This window comes from Callospermophilus lateralis, chromosome 17 (genome assembly GCF_048772815.1).
Source record: "Callospermophilus lateralis isolate mCalLat2 chromosome 17, mCalLat2.hap1, whole genome shotgun sequence".
Classification (NCBI taxonomy): Eukaryota; Metazoa; Chordata; class Mammalia; order Rodentia; family Sciuridae; genus Callospermophilus; species Callospermophilus lateralis.
In genome coordinates this window covers 17,859,670-17,875,747 of record NC_135321.1, presented here as the reverse complement: position 1 = coordinate 17,875,747, position 16,078 = coordinate 17,859,670, and the positions used below count along the sequence as shown (strand labels likewise).

General features: G+C 31.8%; 1 protein-coding gene across 2 annotated transcripts in view; it reads left to right on the top strand.

The window, feature by feature from the left end:
- Positions 1-16,078, top strand: part of Wdr7 (WD repeat domain 7) — a 323,602-nt gene that overhangs the window by 102,729 nt on the left and 204,795 nt on the right. Inside the window, exons 17-19 of one of the 2 annotated variants that reach the window (XM_076836771.2) lie at positions 7,718-7,816; positions 10,262-10,380; positions 12,319-12,442. In XM_076836771.2, coding sequence (XP_076692886.1) covers positions 7,718-7,816; positions 10,262-10,380; positions 12,319-12,442 — 342 coding nt within the window. The remainder of the gene's footprint in view (positions 1-7,717; positions 7,817-10,261; positions 10,381-12,318; positions 12,443-16,078) is intronic. The other variant, XM_076836770.2, reaches the window with a different exon arrangement.

Genomic DNA, 16,078 nt, shown 5'->3' with positions numbered 1-16,078 from the left:
TTATATCTCCCTGCATATAGTAGAGAGAAGCATTCAGTATAATTTGTGACATGGCTGTAGTGAATTGTGTATCTACCACAATAATATTGTTGGACTTGTTCACATGCTGCAGACTGAGGATTTAAAGTGACATGTTCTAATATTGCTCCTCTCAGAAAAGCATTGAGTGTAGAGAGCAATAAACAGGCACTGAAAATTGAGTCTCTTTCTAAAGCATCTATTTTAATCAATGAATTTAAGAATTTCCATTTGTTAAACACATAATGTTTGTCTTTTAAAGTCAGTGAAAGTCAGCAGTCTCTATTGAGAAAGCTACATAATAAAATACTTCAGGATGGCATTATGAAACTTACTTTTTATTTTAATATTGACATGAATATTAGTGTCATTATTTCTTCAACAAATATTTGACAAGCACTTTTTATCTCCTAACAACTCCTTTTGCTAGTTTAGAAAGATTAGTCTGTATGTAATCTTGAATAGTTTCTATATGTCTAGTAGATAACACAAGAACATAAATAACCAATATAGGGTAGTTAGTGGAAAGAGAACATACAAGAGACTCTTGAGTTCTCAAAGTCGAACAAGGCATTATATATTCTTATTTTTACTCTACCTTTTATTTCTTTGGTTTTCTTTTCCTGATTTTTCTACAGTGCACAATGATTGATAATTTATTTTTAAGTTGAATTACAAACACAAATATTCTTATTTTTTTAATAAATTATAATTTATATATTAGCTAATACTTGTTCAGCTGCAAATAACCTACATGAAGTAAAGACTGGCTGGGGATAGAACTTTTCATTGAAATTCATGTTTGATAATAAAGATATGATAGATAGCTATATAATATTTCATAAACAATTCTTTGAAAAATAATTTCTTTATTAGAGTTTTATTTTGTCTGATAGTAGATTCATTAACTCAGTGTTTATCTGCAAATAACATTTACTGAGAGCCATACATTTTTTGATATAATATTTACTTATTAGATACTCTTCTGCAAATTATGAAATACACTACTTGAGAAAGGAATAAGAGATTTCAGTCAACCAAATTTCTCTGTTTACAGTGATAAAGTGCTGAATCTATGTTTGGCTTAAGGCACTTGTTGTACATCCTGGCCTACAGTATTTCTATTCACGACTCTCGTAGCAAAAACCTGTGGTCTGCATCTCTGGTGCATCTCTGAATTTTATCTGTATGTTTAGTTGATGCCTCCCTACCCTGGGGAGGTGCACAAGAAGGTCAGACAACTCCAAGATTTAAGGTTATATTGCATTCTTTGCAATTTTGTTTTTCAGATATGGGTCAACATTGGTTGTCTAACCTGAGAGGTAAGAAGTTGTCACTGTTAAATTATCTCAGGAAACATTAATAAATTAACCAATAGTGTAGCAATATCCTTCCTTTTCCAAGATCTGTAGCATAAAAACTGAACTTAACCTGGAGTACATATTTCAAGTCAATGAATGGATCTGAGAATTCCTTAAAACTCAGTGTGTTTGAACTTAAATGCCTTTCTTTTTTTAACTGGCTAATAACTTTGATCTGCTGTGGGAGCTGGAATGGCAGGGACCTTTTCTTGCATTTTGTTTACTGATTTATTGTAAGTGCTTGGAACAGTGACTGATTCATAGAGGGAGTATATTAAATATTTCTGGAATGAATGAACATATAAATACCTTTCCTTTATTTTTCTAGGGTCATTATGTCAATAACTCCGTGCAGAGGCTGAAAGGTTGACAAAATAAATTCCTCCCCTCAAGGAGTTTATGTCTATTGGAGGAAATACAAAGAGTGCAGTTTGTGATGATATTTTAATTGGTTACTAATTTGCCCTTCTCTTAGGCTCAGTGCTTTGAGGGCAGAAGCTTTGTCTAATCTTTGTGTGTTTTTATATGCTTAGCTCAGTACCTGGTCCATAGTAATAAGCACTTATTTAGTGTCAGTTAAGTGAGATAGGACATGTTGACAGCTTTCTCATAGCTAGTTTGTTATTGTTTATGATGTTATAAATTTATTTCTTACCTCTTAAAGAAGCTATTTATTTAATCTGGATATTAGTACTGACGGAAATCTTTATGAGATTTTTTTTTTTGAAAAAAAAATTTTGTTTTGTGTTTTGTTTTGTTGACTCTTTAGCTGTAGTTACAGGCCAAGGAAAATCACTGTCACATCTAGACTTACTCTAAATGTAACATAATCCAGTGGTAATCTAGAAGTTAAATAGTGTTACTGAATTTTTTAAACATTGTGGGCACTTTCATGTGTTGCCTTGATGTGTGTTTGTCAGAATGCCACCTTGGGCAGGGCCCTTATCCTTGCTATTGCCTGGAAGTTTACTCTGCTCTATTTCTCGTTATTTGTAGTCTTCTTTTCAGTGTTTTAAGGATGTCCTTTTTTCCTAGGAATGTTTGACAGTACATTTCTCGATTGCTCCCAAATGTGTTGTTCATTTAGTGGTTCCATATCTAAGTGAAAGATCTAAATTATTACTAAACCCAACACTTAAGTAAGGTTTTCATGCACAATTTGTATAGCACCGTGATGAATAGTGTGAATAAATTTATAATATGAATAAATGATCTACTTAGTACATATCATGCACTTTCCTCTATACTTTTCATTTATTCCTCATATCTACTGGCCATAACAATTATGGCCATAATTTCTAAGAACATTATAATGACTTCTTTATTTTATTTTTTAAATTTTTTTATTTTTTATTTAATTTATTTTTTATTTATGTATGACAGCGGAATGCATTACAATTCTTATTACACATATAGACCACAATTTTTCATATCTCTGGTTGTATACACAGTATATTCATACCAATTTGTGTCTTCATACCTGTAATTTGGATAATAATGAACATCACATTCCACCATCATTAATAACTCCATGCCCCCTCCCTTCCCCTCCCACTATTCTGCCCTATCTAGAGTTCATCCTTTCCTCCCATGCTTCTGCTCCCTATCTCATTATGAATCAGCCTCCTTATATCAAAGAAAACATTCGGCCTCTGTGTTTTTGGGATTGGCTAATTCACTTACCATTATCTTCTCTAACTACATCCATTTACCTGCAAATGCCATGATTGTATTCTCTTTTATTGCTGAGTAATATTCCATTGTGTATATATGCCACATTTTTTTTTATTCATTCATCTACTGAAGGGCATCTAGATTTGTTCCACAGTCTAGCTATTGTGAATTGTGCTGCTATAAACATTGATATGGATCTGTACTTTTTTTTTATATTGTTATTTTTTTCAGTTGTAGTTGGACACAATACCTTTATTTTATTTATTTATTTTTTATGTAGTGCTGAGGATTAAACACAAGGCCTTGCACGTGCTAGGCAAGCGCTCAACCCTAGCCCCATAATGACTTCTTAAACCAGAGATTTATTTATTATATAGAGAGTGTTCAAAAATACCAGATAGATTTAATAAAACTCCAACTTAGTATAAATAATATATTGGAAATTATAATATCTGCTGTAATATTTGCTTTTGTCTTCAGTCTCCAAATACATCTTCTTATTCTTGATCATATTATGTGATATTTATTTTCGCTATGTAGTTTCTTGTACCATTTCTACCCACCATAATAGTTTTATTAGTTATAATTCAGGAATAAACATGTTATTGAACTTTACAACGGTAACTGAAAGCTAGTGAGAGGATAATGAAGTAGTTCTTTAAAAATGAACCAGAATTTTGCATGCAAACTACCAATCAAATAAAAAAGCATACTATTTTCAGGCATTCATGGTGTCACACAATTACTAGATTATGTATCTTTTCTGAGCAAGATATTAAAAGATATGCTTCATTCAATTAAAAGTGTAAAATAATTAAAAAAATAAGAGAACACTGAAGGAGAATTTGCAGGATGATAGTGAAGGGAGGTCTCAGGATGGCAGACTTGCAGCAGAGATGCAAGAGGTAGAAAAGAGATGGTTGGTGGAAAAATGAAACTGGTCTGTGAAAAATCATTGAGAGCTTTCAAAAAGCATAAAAAATAAAGGAATAGATACATATAAAAGAATGGAAATGGAAAAAAGGTAATTTTTAAGTTACTATTTTTTATATAGCAGGTTCCCAGCAAAGGAGGTGTGATGTTAATACGCTTCTTGGATCAACATTGAACAATATTTCTATGGATATTGTGAACACTTAATATTTATAAAACCTCAAAGTATGATATAATTATTTTAGAAAGTTAGGGATAAAGAAAGGGAAATTTATTAGGGAATGTGGCTTGTCAGTGAAAACATCATCTTCCACAATATTGGTAGAGAGCAATAGCTGGTATTGGTGAGTCACGAAATTACAATTAGCAGATTATTTAGTGGTACAGAAGTGATGCTGGAAGAAATGCTTAAAAGGTTTGAAAGTAGTTGCTTTTCAGGAACTATACTTTGGTTTGGCATGGGATAAGGGAATCTTCCATCTTTTAAGATGAGCTTTTCAATATGTTTGACTTATTTAACTGCTTTATTATTATCCTTCATATTGAAGGAGCTGCTTTTTCTGTTGGTCTTATTAAAATATGCTGAACTGCAATGCAGTTGCCTTCTGTTTTTTTTTTAAAGAGGAGAAAAATAGTTTATTTACCTAGATACTTATCATATTTGTTGCTTTTTATTCATTCTTGAAGTTCGAAGTTTCTCTCCAGTATCATTTCTTTTTTCCAGTTGACTGCTTGTGTAATAATTATTCAGGTATATCTCATCAGGCCTACTTGACAGATTAATCTCAGGAGCTTATTTCAGCAGAAAAGTAGGACTCCATAGGAAGGCACTTTTACGTCTACCTGAATCCAGTGTTATGATACTAAAGGGTAGCGTTGTAGCCATGTCCCAAGACACAGTCTTTATGGTTACTACACATGTATTCAAACACACACAGTCTGAGGCTTCCATTTTTAGAAAGAAACTTTTTGGATCATAATTATGAATGTATTTTTTCTAACTTTCTGATTATAATAATAGATTTATTTGGTATGGCTTTTTGTTATCTCATTGTCATTAGTAAATATCATTTAAAAGATATTTTACCCTCTACCTAAGACATAAAAGAGTAGACTCCAAAGGAGGTTTGTAAAAAGGCAGATGTTGCCCTATACTAGATGCCAGACCTAGTGCTGAATGCATTTATGTTCTAGTATATAGTAATTGGCTCTACAAAGTTGCCTAATTTCTAAGTGTTTCATGTTTCCTCTTCCTCCTATGACTCTCCTCTTCTTCCTCCTCTCCCCCACTCATACCACGCAAGTATCATTGCCTTATAACACCTTTGTTAAGGTGATTCATCATTTAATATTTTTATTCATTTTTTTAGTGTTACACTTTGAAAAACTTCCTTTCTTTAAGCATTTCATTTTTGTTTTCTGTATTTTTTAGATTTTTTTCTTCTGAAAAATGCAAGGGCTATTTGTGTTTATATACTGGAAGGCTAATAAGATTTAGACCAATAAGTAAAGAGCACTCATCACTCACAATATGTTAACTGTCATACACACACACACACACACACACACACACACACACACTCACACACACACAATATTGTAATGGGAGTATAGAAAAATGGAGATAAGGATCACTCAAATGAAGACTGAAATGCACCTGTTTAAAAATAAAAAGCATGGATATTATAATGTGAGGTCATTGATATGTGCTGTTTAAAGGGAAGCCAGAGCAGGCAGATATTTGTCTATCTGTCTGTATGTCTATCTGTTTAGATATAGAATAGAAATACACCACACAGTTTTTTTTTTTTTTCATCTATCTTTTCATGTAAGAGTAATTAGTCGAATAGGCTCTTAGCTGCTAAATTACTTTCTTAAAGCACACTTCAGGTCATACAATAGAATTGTGCCTTTTTTGTCTCCATTTTAAACCTGTGCTAAACCTGTTTTTCCTTGTTTTGTTAATCCTTAGTAAGAGAAGCCAATTGTTAGGTGACATTACAGCTTGTCTGTTTTATGAAATCAAATGATTGATTATGTTTTATGGTATAAATCTTCAGTATTCAGTGCCACATATAACTTCAGATTTATTATTTTTCATTAAATAGGGAGCATTGTATTTTAGGAAGTAGTATTTTTTTTTTCCTCCTAATTTCTGTTGCTGATTTTTCTATGTAAGTACAGTTGTAAAAGCTGTAATGGAGTTTAATTTCTCAATTAATTGTGAAAGTAATTCTAAATTCTGCATTTCAGTTGTGAGGTGGTACGAATACAGTTGTTGGTTTTTTTTTTTTTTAATGAAAGTGATGCAAGAGATTTTTAAGGATTTTAAAGGTGAATATTTTATAGGTCATAGAACTAAAATTATAATTAAATATGCTGATAAAAATAAAATTATGCAATGGAATACAGAAATATTTGTGATTTTTTTGCAAGATTATAAAGAAGTTCTTGTATCTTATGACACATGATTAAAAGCAACTGTTAAGTTTAACATTATAAAATAATCATAATTTTATAAGGAACAAAAACTAAGTCTGTCATAATAAAAAAGAATCAGTTTCCCAGATAAAATCTTACGTGTGCATAAGGTGCTGCTTAGGGTGTATGGAGTTAAGTTTCCCTCCTTTGTTACTGTTCACAGACTTCTTTTAGTTCTACTGTTTACCTCACACGTGCCTGATTGACATTATGATGCATTCGTGTGGAAATTATGAAAAAGTTGTTTTCATGCAGCTGTCCTATTGTCACAAAAGAACTTCACCGCATGAAAAGCAAACATATCATTCAGCAGACAATGCTTAATCTGTTCAGGAGCCCAAACCTATTGCTGTTCAATGACAGAAGAAAGGAGAGGGATTAATTTGAAGATGCTTGTGCATGACATATGGTAATTTCTCCATAGGAAGGAAGTGTCAAATGGTGACCTCTAAATCTTAACATTGACCTCCAGTTGTAGAATGTGTGTGCCATGTGGTCCTCTTGCTTTTTCATATGATAATTTAAGCTGAAACATTTTCCTGGCAACGTAACTTTTTTTTTTTTTTGAGGGGGATGGGTTTTGTTCATCTATTCTATAAGAATGATAAGTTCACAAGTATTATTTTTGTTGTGTTTATTTTATCATAAAAATTTTAAAACTCCAGTTAGTGAAACTGTAATAAAATTCTTTTAATGAGTAAACATAATAATGCAGTATGTATATTTTTATGGTATATGGTAAATCAAGTTTTTATACAATGAGTAGGAAATTGAGATGAAATCATTGAGTATTGGTTTGAGATATTTAAAAATAATTTACACAAATGTTAAGAATAAACTAGAGAAATGTTATTGACAATGTGAAGATCAACATAAACTTTCTGATTATGTGATACATTTCAAAAAGTGTACTTTTTTTGTTAATTCTTAATATGTTGTCTTTTTTGTTATAACCTTCATTGTGTCAGCTATGTGTTGCAATATTTGATATACCATTTGTCTATAATATTAAACGTTTTGACTTTAAGAGGAAGTTGAGCTACACTATGATTGCTATTCGATAAAATATATCATTTCTCTGCTATAATCTTTTATGATCATGCTCTTCTGATTAAAACATCATTTTTCAGTTTTATCTTCATTATATTTTGCCAACTTTGTTTCTCATTCTTCACTAATATTGAGCTTTTTTTCAGAAACTGCTGTACCTCAATTCTCTCCTCTTTATTTCTTCTATTTTCCTCTGCAAGTTGCTGCACCTGTCGTTTCCGCTCGGTCTGACGCTGATCACTCTGGCTCTGACTCTGCTTCTACTCCTGCTTTACATACCTGTTTCTTAGTAAATGAAGGTATTCTCTCTCAACTTTCTAACAACTTTCATTCAATCTATGCTTTATCCTAATAGACATGTTCCTTTTATCTAATTTATACATTCATCTGCTTTGTTATGTATGAAATCCCAAAGTTCCCATTTTATAACTTTATTTGCTAATGTCAATAAGAGCTAGTTATAAAAATGTTATGTTACTTCTGGCTGTCATAAATCATGTTACGTATTATCTAGAATGCTGCTAGAGGAGTGCAGAGTTCCTACTTTTGATGTGAATTTAACGTTAAAAGGTGAATTCGTTTTTATAGTGGTATTTGCCATGTTATCTCAAGTATTAGTGCTAATGAATTTGTTTCGCATGTATCATTAGTCTGTGACAGATATACTTTGCTATCTGTACTCAACTGTATGTTCTGGTGAAAGGGGGATGTGATGGAGTCTCCCAATTTACATTCTAATTTGAAAATTCTTCAGATTGATTATAGATTGATGGGAGTTCACCTATTTTATCACTATTTTTGCTTCAGGTTATGGCAAACATTCATAATTTAAGGCTATAAATTTAATTGGGTCACTGTATTATTCCTTTCTAGTGGCACAATGGAAAGTAATTTTGGAACTCTAAAAATGTGAATGGGATCTGCAAACCTTCGTTCCCCAAGACACATCTAGTATTATTTATAATGCCTGGGAAGTTAATGGAACTCATGAGTTCTGTATTGTATTCACTGTGTCTGTTGGGGTCTCAGTCTTTATCAGATTGTATAATACAAAAAAAATTCAGAAAATCTAAAATATAATCCAGAAGATTCTGATTCTAAACAGTTATATCACAAGCCCATTTGAATGGAAGGAATGTTGCAGTACCTGTGAAATACAGAGCCCTTGTTGCAAGTAGCTCTCCTTTGGAAACAGAATATGGGCACTTAACAGTGTAATTTCATTTTTTGTCTTTGATTTCCCTATCATAAAACTATATGAAGCTTTGTATCTTAGGACTGAGTTTTAGTAAAAATAATTAGGGTTATATTTACTAAACTATTCTGAAAAACATTTATTTGTTAATTCTAAAATGATCTGTTAGACTTTGGACCTTGGTGAGAATCATGATATTAAAATTGAGCTCATTAATACTTCTATGAAATATACTAATATGAAACATTAAAATAATTCAAGAAATTAATAAGTAGTAATATAGGTATGTATATATACATATACACACATATTCCTGTGTTGTAAAATAAATTATTATCCAAAATTCATGGGCCTATTACTTAAATTAATGTTATTATGTATTTTCTATCAGTTGATGAGAATTTCCTCACTGAAAGGCTAAATCTTTAAATAGATAACTTGTCTCTCTCTCTTTATCTCTCTTATTTGAATAATCCCAGTGATCATTTTGAGATTTATAGGAAAATATTTGTCATTATTTTAAAGACTACAGTTTGGATTATTTCAACACATTGATTTGCTAAAATTCTTTGTTCATGGATAACTCACAATGTGAGTTATAATTAATTCATTCTTTATTATTTGTCTTTAGATGTTACCATTATCAGGAAATAATGGTAATTGTTGTGGATTAATAATGGCCTCCTACATAATTTTGGAAGAATGAGGCACTTATTGTATGTACAAAGATATTATAGACATTTTAAAAATAAATAAAAATAATTGAGAACATTTGTATACTAGTACTTTAAAATATTGTGGTATATATAGTGTTTGATAAAATCAGATTTTATATTGTGAATTAGAATTTTGGAAAATATAACTTTTATTCCTATAGCCAGAGTTAATGATGTTTAAGACTTTGTACGTTTTGGATTGCAGATTTTTATTTTGTGGAATTTCTGAATTCATTTTTCCTCTCAAAATTGGCATTACGTTGCTTATTTCAGTTATGATTGTGATTAAATATCTGATCCATTTTGTAAGGAGTGGGATCAATAACTACCTTAATTAAAGGCCCTCAGACAGGGAAGGGAAGACATCTTTCTTGGCTGACACAATGGCAGCACAGATGGCCATCCCCTAAGTGACATAAACCTGTCCTTGGATATCTGCGATGCCCTTTTAACTGACAACAGTTTCACATATAGCTCTTATATGTATTTATTCGTGTCCTTTCCCATCCATTAATACATGTTTTATTTTAGAAAATCTGTTTAGAAATGTGTTTTTTTTTTCTTGTGAATCTGGTTATACTTTTTGTGGAAATTTATTTTTATTTGTTTTAAGATGTTGAGAGTGACAGGAGCCAAGTATATGATTTAGGTATAAAATCCATTTGGTATCATTCTTTGTTTAAAAACATCTAATATTAAATTAAAATCATTTATAATATAACTTAAGGGGACTACCTGTTGTTTTGTTTTTGATATGTGTATATAAAGAAAAACTTTTGACTTTGGGAATTCCAAAATGTTTAAAGTATTTGTAACATGTCACATTTTAACAGGATGGAGTCAGTTAGCTGCTATGCATTGTGTTATGCTGCCAGACCTGCTGGGATTGGATAAGTTTAGGCCTCCACTTCTAGAGATGCTGGCTCGAAGATGGCAGGATCGTTGCTTGGAGGTAATGTTGAGGGAATAATAATAGAAAACCAAGATCTTAAAAAGCTTGATCAAATGTAAATTCAAAACAAATAAATGGTTGATATTTATCTCATTTATCTTATTACCTGTTTATTATGTGATAAAAAATCTGGACTCAGAATTTCCATATTTTTTGTCTTACTTCATAGACTAAAGTGTAATGTTATAGCTTGTTTGTTCATTTGCTTATTTTTTTAATTTGTAGATGGGCACAATGCCTTTATTTTATTTATTTATTTTTATGTGGTTCTGAGGATCAAACCCAGTGCCTCACACGTGCTAGGCAAGTGCTCTACCAACTGAGCTACAACCCCAGCCTGTTCATTTGCTTCTTTTTGTAATTTTGTGATTATTTGATAAAAAATTTCATAGCCTTTATAGAATTGTTTCTTAAGTATTAGTTTTTATTATAGATCATCATGCACATATGTACACAAATAAATACATATAACCACCTCCCCCAAGATCACACATTCAGTATAATCATATCAATCAAATTCCATGTGAATAGCTGTGGTCCAGTGGAAGGTACCATGTATAGTAAAATAAGGTTTTTAAAATTAGAAGAGAACTGGGTTTGAATATTATTTCCAATAAGTATTAACTTTGTGGTCCCAGAGAATTTACTTTACCCTATTTGAAGCTCGTTTGTAAGGTGGGGATAAGAATGTAGCCCTCATGGGTTTGCTATTAGGATCAAATAAGGTAATGCAAGTAAAATGGTAAGAGCTGGACACTTGGTAGGATCTCAGTAAATGGTAGCCATTATTTTGTGTTAACTGACTTACTCATTATTGGATATTACTTGGAGCATAATATCATCAAAAGCTTGGAAATGTTTTGTAGAAATTTTCCTTACTATGACATTTGACTTATATAGCTCTAGCAGTTTGTATCATTCAAGATTTTTAATTTTCCCAATATAATTATGGTCATTCATTGCATAATAATGGGGTTATATTCTGACAAATGTGTCACGAGGTGATTTTGTCCTTGTGTGAACATCATAAGATATACAGACTAAGATGTCTATGTTGTCACTAGATATAACCTTATGGACCACTGTCATTATGGTCTATGGTTTCTTGTTGTCTGAAATGTCACTATGTAGTGAATGACTATGAAATATTTGCGGTTCCTAAACGGCATACTAAAATTTTCATAGGTTTGGAATTCCCTTCAAGAGCTAATTATACTTAAAAACAACTTTTTTTGCTCAAACTCTTATTCAGATGTTGCTATCATTCTTTCAATTTTAAATTGTTAATACATCACCTAATAATTGATTAGCTTTTTGACCTTATACCAAAGAAGCAAAACTAAACTAAATTAAAACAAAGTTGTGTACTACAATGAAAGAGAAATGATATGATTTTGAAAACTGCATTTTCAGTTCTATCTGTAGAACTTACAGAGATTATGTTCTTACATAGGAATGTATTGGCCTATGTTATTCACGTCTCAGGTAAATGTGAATCATGTGGGCTTGTACATGTTTATATCAACAGCCCCTATTTAATATATATGGTATAAAGAAATTAACTAGATAGCATTAAATTTCTTCAGGCTAAGAGAGAAATGTAATGGTTTTAATTATGACTTTTAACAATATTTATATGAATTTGAAAATGCTAGATTAGAATGCAAGAATGTTTTAGAAAATGAATATTTTAAACTCAAAGCCTGATTAAATAAATATACTACAATATATTCTAGTCAAATTATTAATTAGACTGTCATACAATTTATTGCACCTTAGATAGCTAATTCATTATTTGATTAGTTGTTTTTCTCATGTAAATAAATGTGATTTCTGGTTTATAACTTTATTTCCTAGGAAACTTCTAATTTATAGGCACTCATCTCACCACCTGACCTGACTTTCTTTCTTTACACTTATTTTTGTGACCTCCTTTAGGTAAGAGAAGCTGCCCAGGCCCTGCTTCTAGCAGAGCTGAGGAGAATTGAGCAGGCAGGACGAAAGGAAGCCATCGATGCCTGGGCTCCTTATTTACCTCAGTATATGGACCACGTCATATCACGTAAGAGTTCACCTGCTTTTCTACAAAGCTTTGCAGGCACATGTAGAAAGAACATGAAATTTACAAATATATATGCTATTACTTATCAACAAAAGTGAGTAGTTCACCTGGAAGTGAAAAGAGAGATCCTCAGATTCTGCTATTTAATTTTCTGAATCTGCTCAGTTTAATTTTCTGAATCTGGATTTTGGTAATTAAAAAAAAAGCACAAGTTAATGTCACTATTCATGAATGAACTGACTGTTATAAAATTAATTTTCAATTTAAAAAATCCTAGTCTGTTTAGCACTAGCGTCTTTCACTGCCATTGTATTATTATTTTTGTGAATTCCAACATGGTCTATACTGATTTGGTGTGCAATGGCAAGATAGCTTACAAGTTGAGATTGGAATTAGGAATTTTTAAAGTAATAAATATCTATCTGGTAGAGTTAGAGCAGTGGTTAGTCAGCTTTTTTGAAACTGTAAACAAAAGACCTGACCAGAACAATTTTTGAGGAGGAAAAGTTTTTTTGAGCTTCACAGTTTCAGAGGTTCAGTCCATAGTTGGCCAACTCCATTGCTTTGGGCCTGAGATGGGGCAGAACATCATGGCAGAAGTGTGTGGCAGAGGAAAGCAGCTCAGGGCAGGGTATCAGGAATCAGAGAGACACAGAGACAGAGACATAGAGACAGAGAGATAGCTCCCTTCACCAGGACAAAATATAAACCCGAAAGACATGCCCCCAGTGACCCACCTCTTCCACCTACACCCTATCTGCCTACAGTTACCACCATTAATCCCTCTCAGTGGATTAATACAGTGATTAGGTTGAGGTTCTCATAATCCAATCATTTCACCTATAAACTTTCTTGTATTGTTTCTCACAATAACCTTTAGTGACAACTTGTATCTAAACCATAATAAGCAGTAAATTAAAAAGAAGAAATTAGCAAAGATTTTGATTGATAGATCTTTCAAAAGAGTATAATTTGAAGGATTGGCAAAATTGTTGAAGTTTTAAGTTTTTTTTTTTTTTTTTAACAAAACAAAACAGGTAGAATCATATAAGGTCTAGTGGAGAAAAGTTACATTTGCTATCATAATTTTCTTATTCTCAAAGTACACTTATCCCTGATTCATCATTTCATTATACATGTCAAGATACTGTATGCTTATTCAAGAAGGAAAATGAAAGCAAAATTCAGGAAAGATTATAATTATTATAACTGGTCTAATCCTACCAGATGTTTGCAGTGGTGACTGTCATAGATGTTTTATTAGGGATGTAACCTTGGGTACTTTTCTTAAGCTTTCTTAGCCTCAATTTTGTCATTGATAGAAATCAATATGATAGAAGTTTTTGTAGGATTATAATGAGTTAATGTTTGTTAAATGCATAGAATAATACCTAGCTCAGTACCATTAATTTGTTAAGTCAATAAGTACCGTATGAAAACGCAAATACAGATTTCATATATAGCCAAAATATCTGGCAGAAGCAGCTCCAGTTAAAATTCTTATCTTTTTGAGTACCAGAATATTTACTGAGTAAATATTGGTTTTTATTTGCTTATTGGGAGTTTTCTCCATTCTAATAAAAGGAATGTGTGTATAAAATCATGCATAATTATAAAAGGAATTTGTGTATAAAAACATCCAAGTGTGGTGGCACTTGCCTGCAATCCCAGTGACTTAGGAGGCTGAGGCAGGAGGATCCTAAGTTCCAGGTTAGCCTGGGCAATATAGCAAGACCCTATCTCAAAACAAATATAAAAAGTGCTGTGAATGTGGCTCAGTGGTAGAGTACCCCAGGGTTCAATCCCCAGTCCCCACCCCACCCCACCCCACCCTCCAAAAAACTCTAGGGCTTCATGTACTCTAGATAAATGTAAGATATTAGGCTTAAGATTCTTTTAAAACTAGAGATTTAAAAAATAAATTTCCAGAATATAAAAGTGTTACAAAAACAAAATTGGAATGATAAAGCTCAGCTTTTGAGTATTTGAATAATCTGGAATATGTTCTTTGTTTATAAATTATGGCCATAAAATTCATATTTCAGGAAATAGAATTCCATGATAAACTCATCATAAACCTTATTGAATAAAAGATCCCCAAAAGCAGGATGAACTCTGAGTGTGGTGCTGTTGAATCATTGAAGGTAGAACTACATAGTAACAAATCACTAGGGATTCTTTTAAAAAGAAATGGTCGTTGTGAAAATATTTAGAAACATTTTCAAAGCATTTTTATTTAGAATAGATTAGGGTAAAGTGGGGGAATGAATTAAAGTGAAATATTTAAATATAGGATAAGGTAGAATAGATCATTTCTAGGCTTTGATTATTGATTGCATATAAAGGTTTAAAAAGCCCACCAAAATTAGTAGTACAGTGTTGTATTCTTAACATTTTTTGGAGGAGAGGTATCATTAGTAATTGTAGCAGATGCCATTTTACTTATTCCTGGAAACAAGAAAATAAGTTAACTGGGCTGGGGTTGTAGCTTAGTAGTTGAGCACTTGCCTAGCAGGCGTGAGGCACTGGGTTTGATCCGCAGCACCACATAAAATAAATAAAGTAAAACAAAGATAATATGTCTGCCTACAACTAAAAAATAATTTTTTTAATTAAAAAAAATTGTTAACTACGAGGTAAATACATAGTGTGGTCCCAAATTACTGTCTGAAACAATGATAGAAATGCATATGTTATAGGTAAGAGGTCTATTGGTGGGTACAGAGAGTATAAAGTATAAGTAAAATAACGACAATAAATACCAGTAATAGGGTACTTCTCTGTCAGGCTTTTGCTGTGTTATTTTATTTAACCGTTGCCATAAATTTGTAAAGTAAGTACTGTTGCCATCATTTTCTTTCATGAGTTAACTGAGGTCAGGAGAGATTCAAGAATTTTCTGAAGGTGTCTCAGATATTTAAGACTCCAAAACTCATTCTCTTACCTAATGTTTATTCTACCCAGCTTGCTCCAGAAATTTAGATCTTAAATAGGGTAGAAAGAGAAGACTAAATAGATGTTCATCTTAACTAATGCTTTCAGACATGTCCTTGACAGTCAAATTATGTTTAACAACAGCACAAAACGGAGCAGAAAAATAACTGCTAGAAAATTATTCTTTGATGGTTCTTATCATTGTTTAAATAAGCATAAACTAATGTGTTCTTAGGTCGGATTTAAACCTTTCTAATTATGTAATTAAACTGTTTTTTAACTTATAGTACCCTTGAGTACTTCATAAATTAACTGAATGGTGATTTACTTATGATTTTAATCTTGTCACTTTATTTATTTTTTTAGGGAAAGAATAAACAAACATGCAACCTACATATAAATAAAGCATATGTTCCTTTGAAATAATATATTAATTGATTCTGAAACTTTTACATTGACTAAGTGTAAAATTACTTTTAGCTTGCTTTACTGAGAGTTTTCTGTTTTAATAAAAGGATGTCAAGCCAAAGGAATAGGGATTTTGAATGTATTAAAGGAGAAGAAAGCATACAACAAATGAGGAATGACCACATAGTGCTGTTGAACAGATTTGCCATCCGAAGGGATCAAAAGGTTATAGAGCCAGCTGGTGGACAGCCCACACCTGCCATCCACATGCTTGTAGTGAAGTCGCCTCCACCA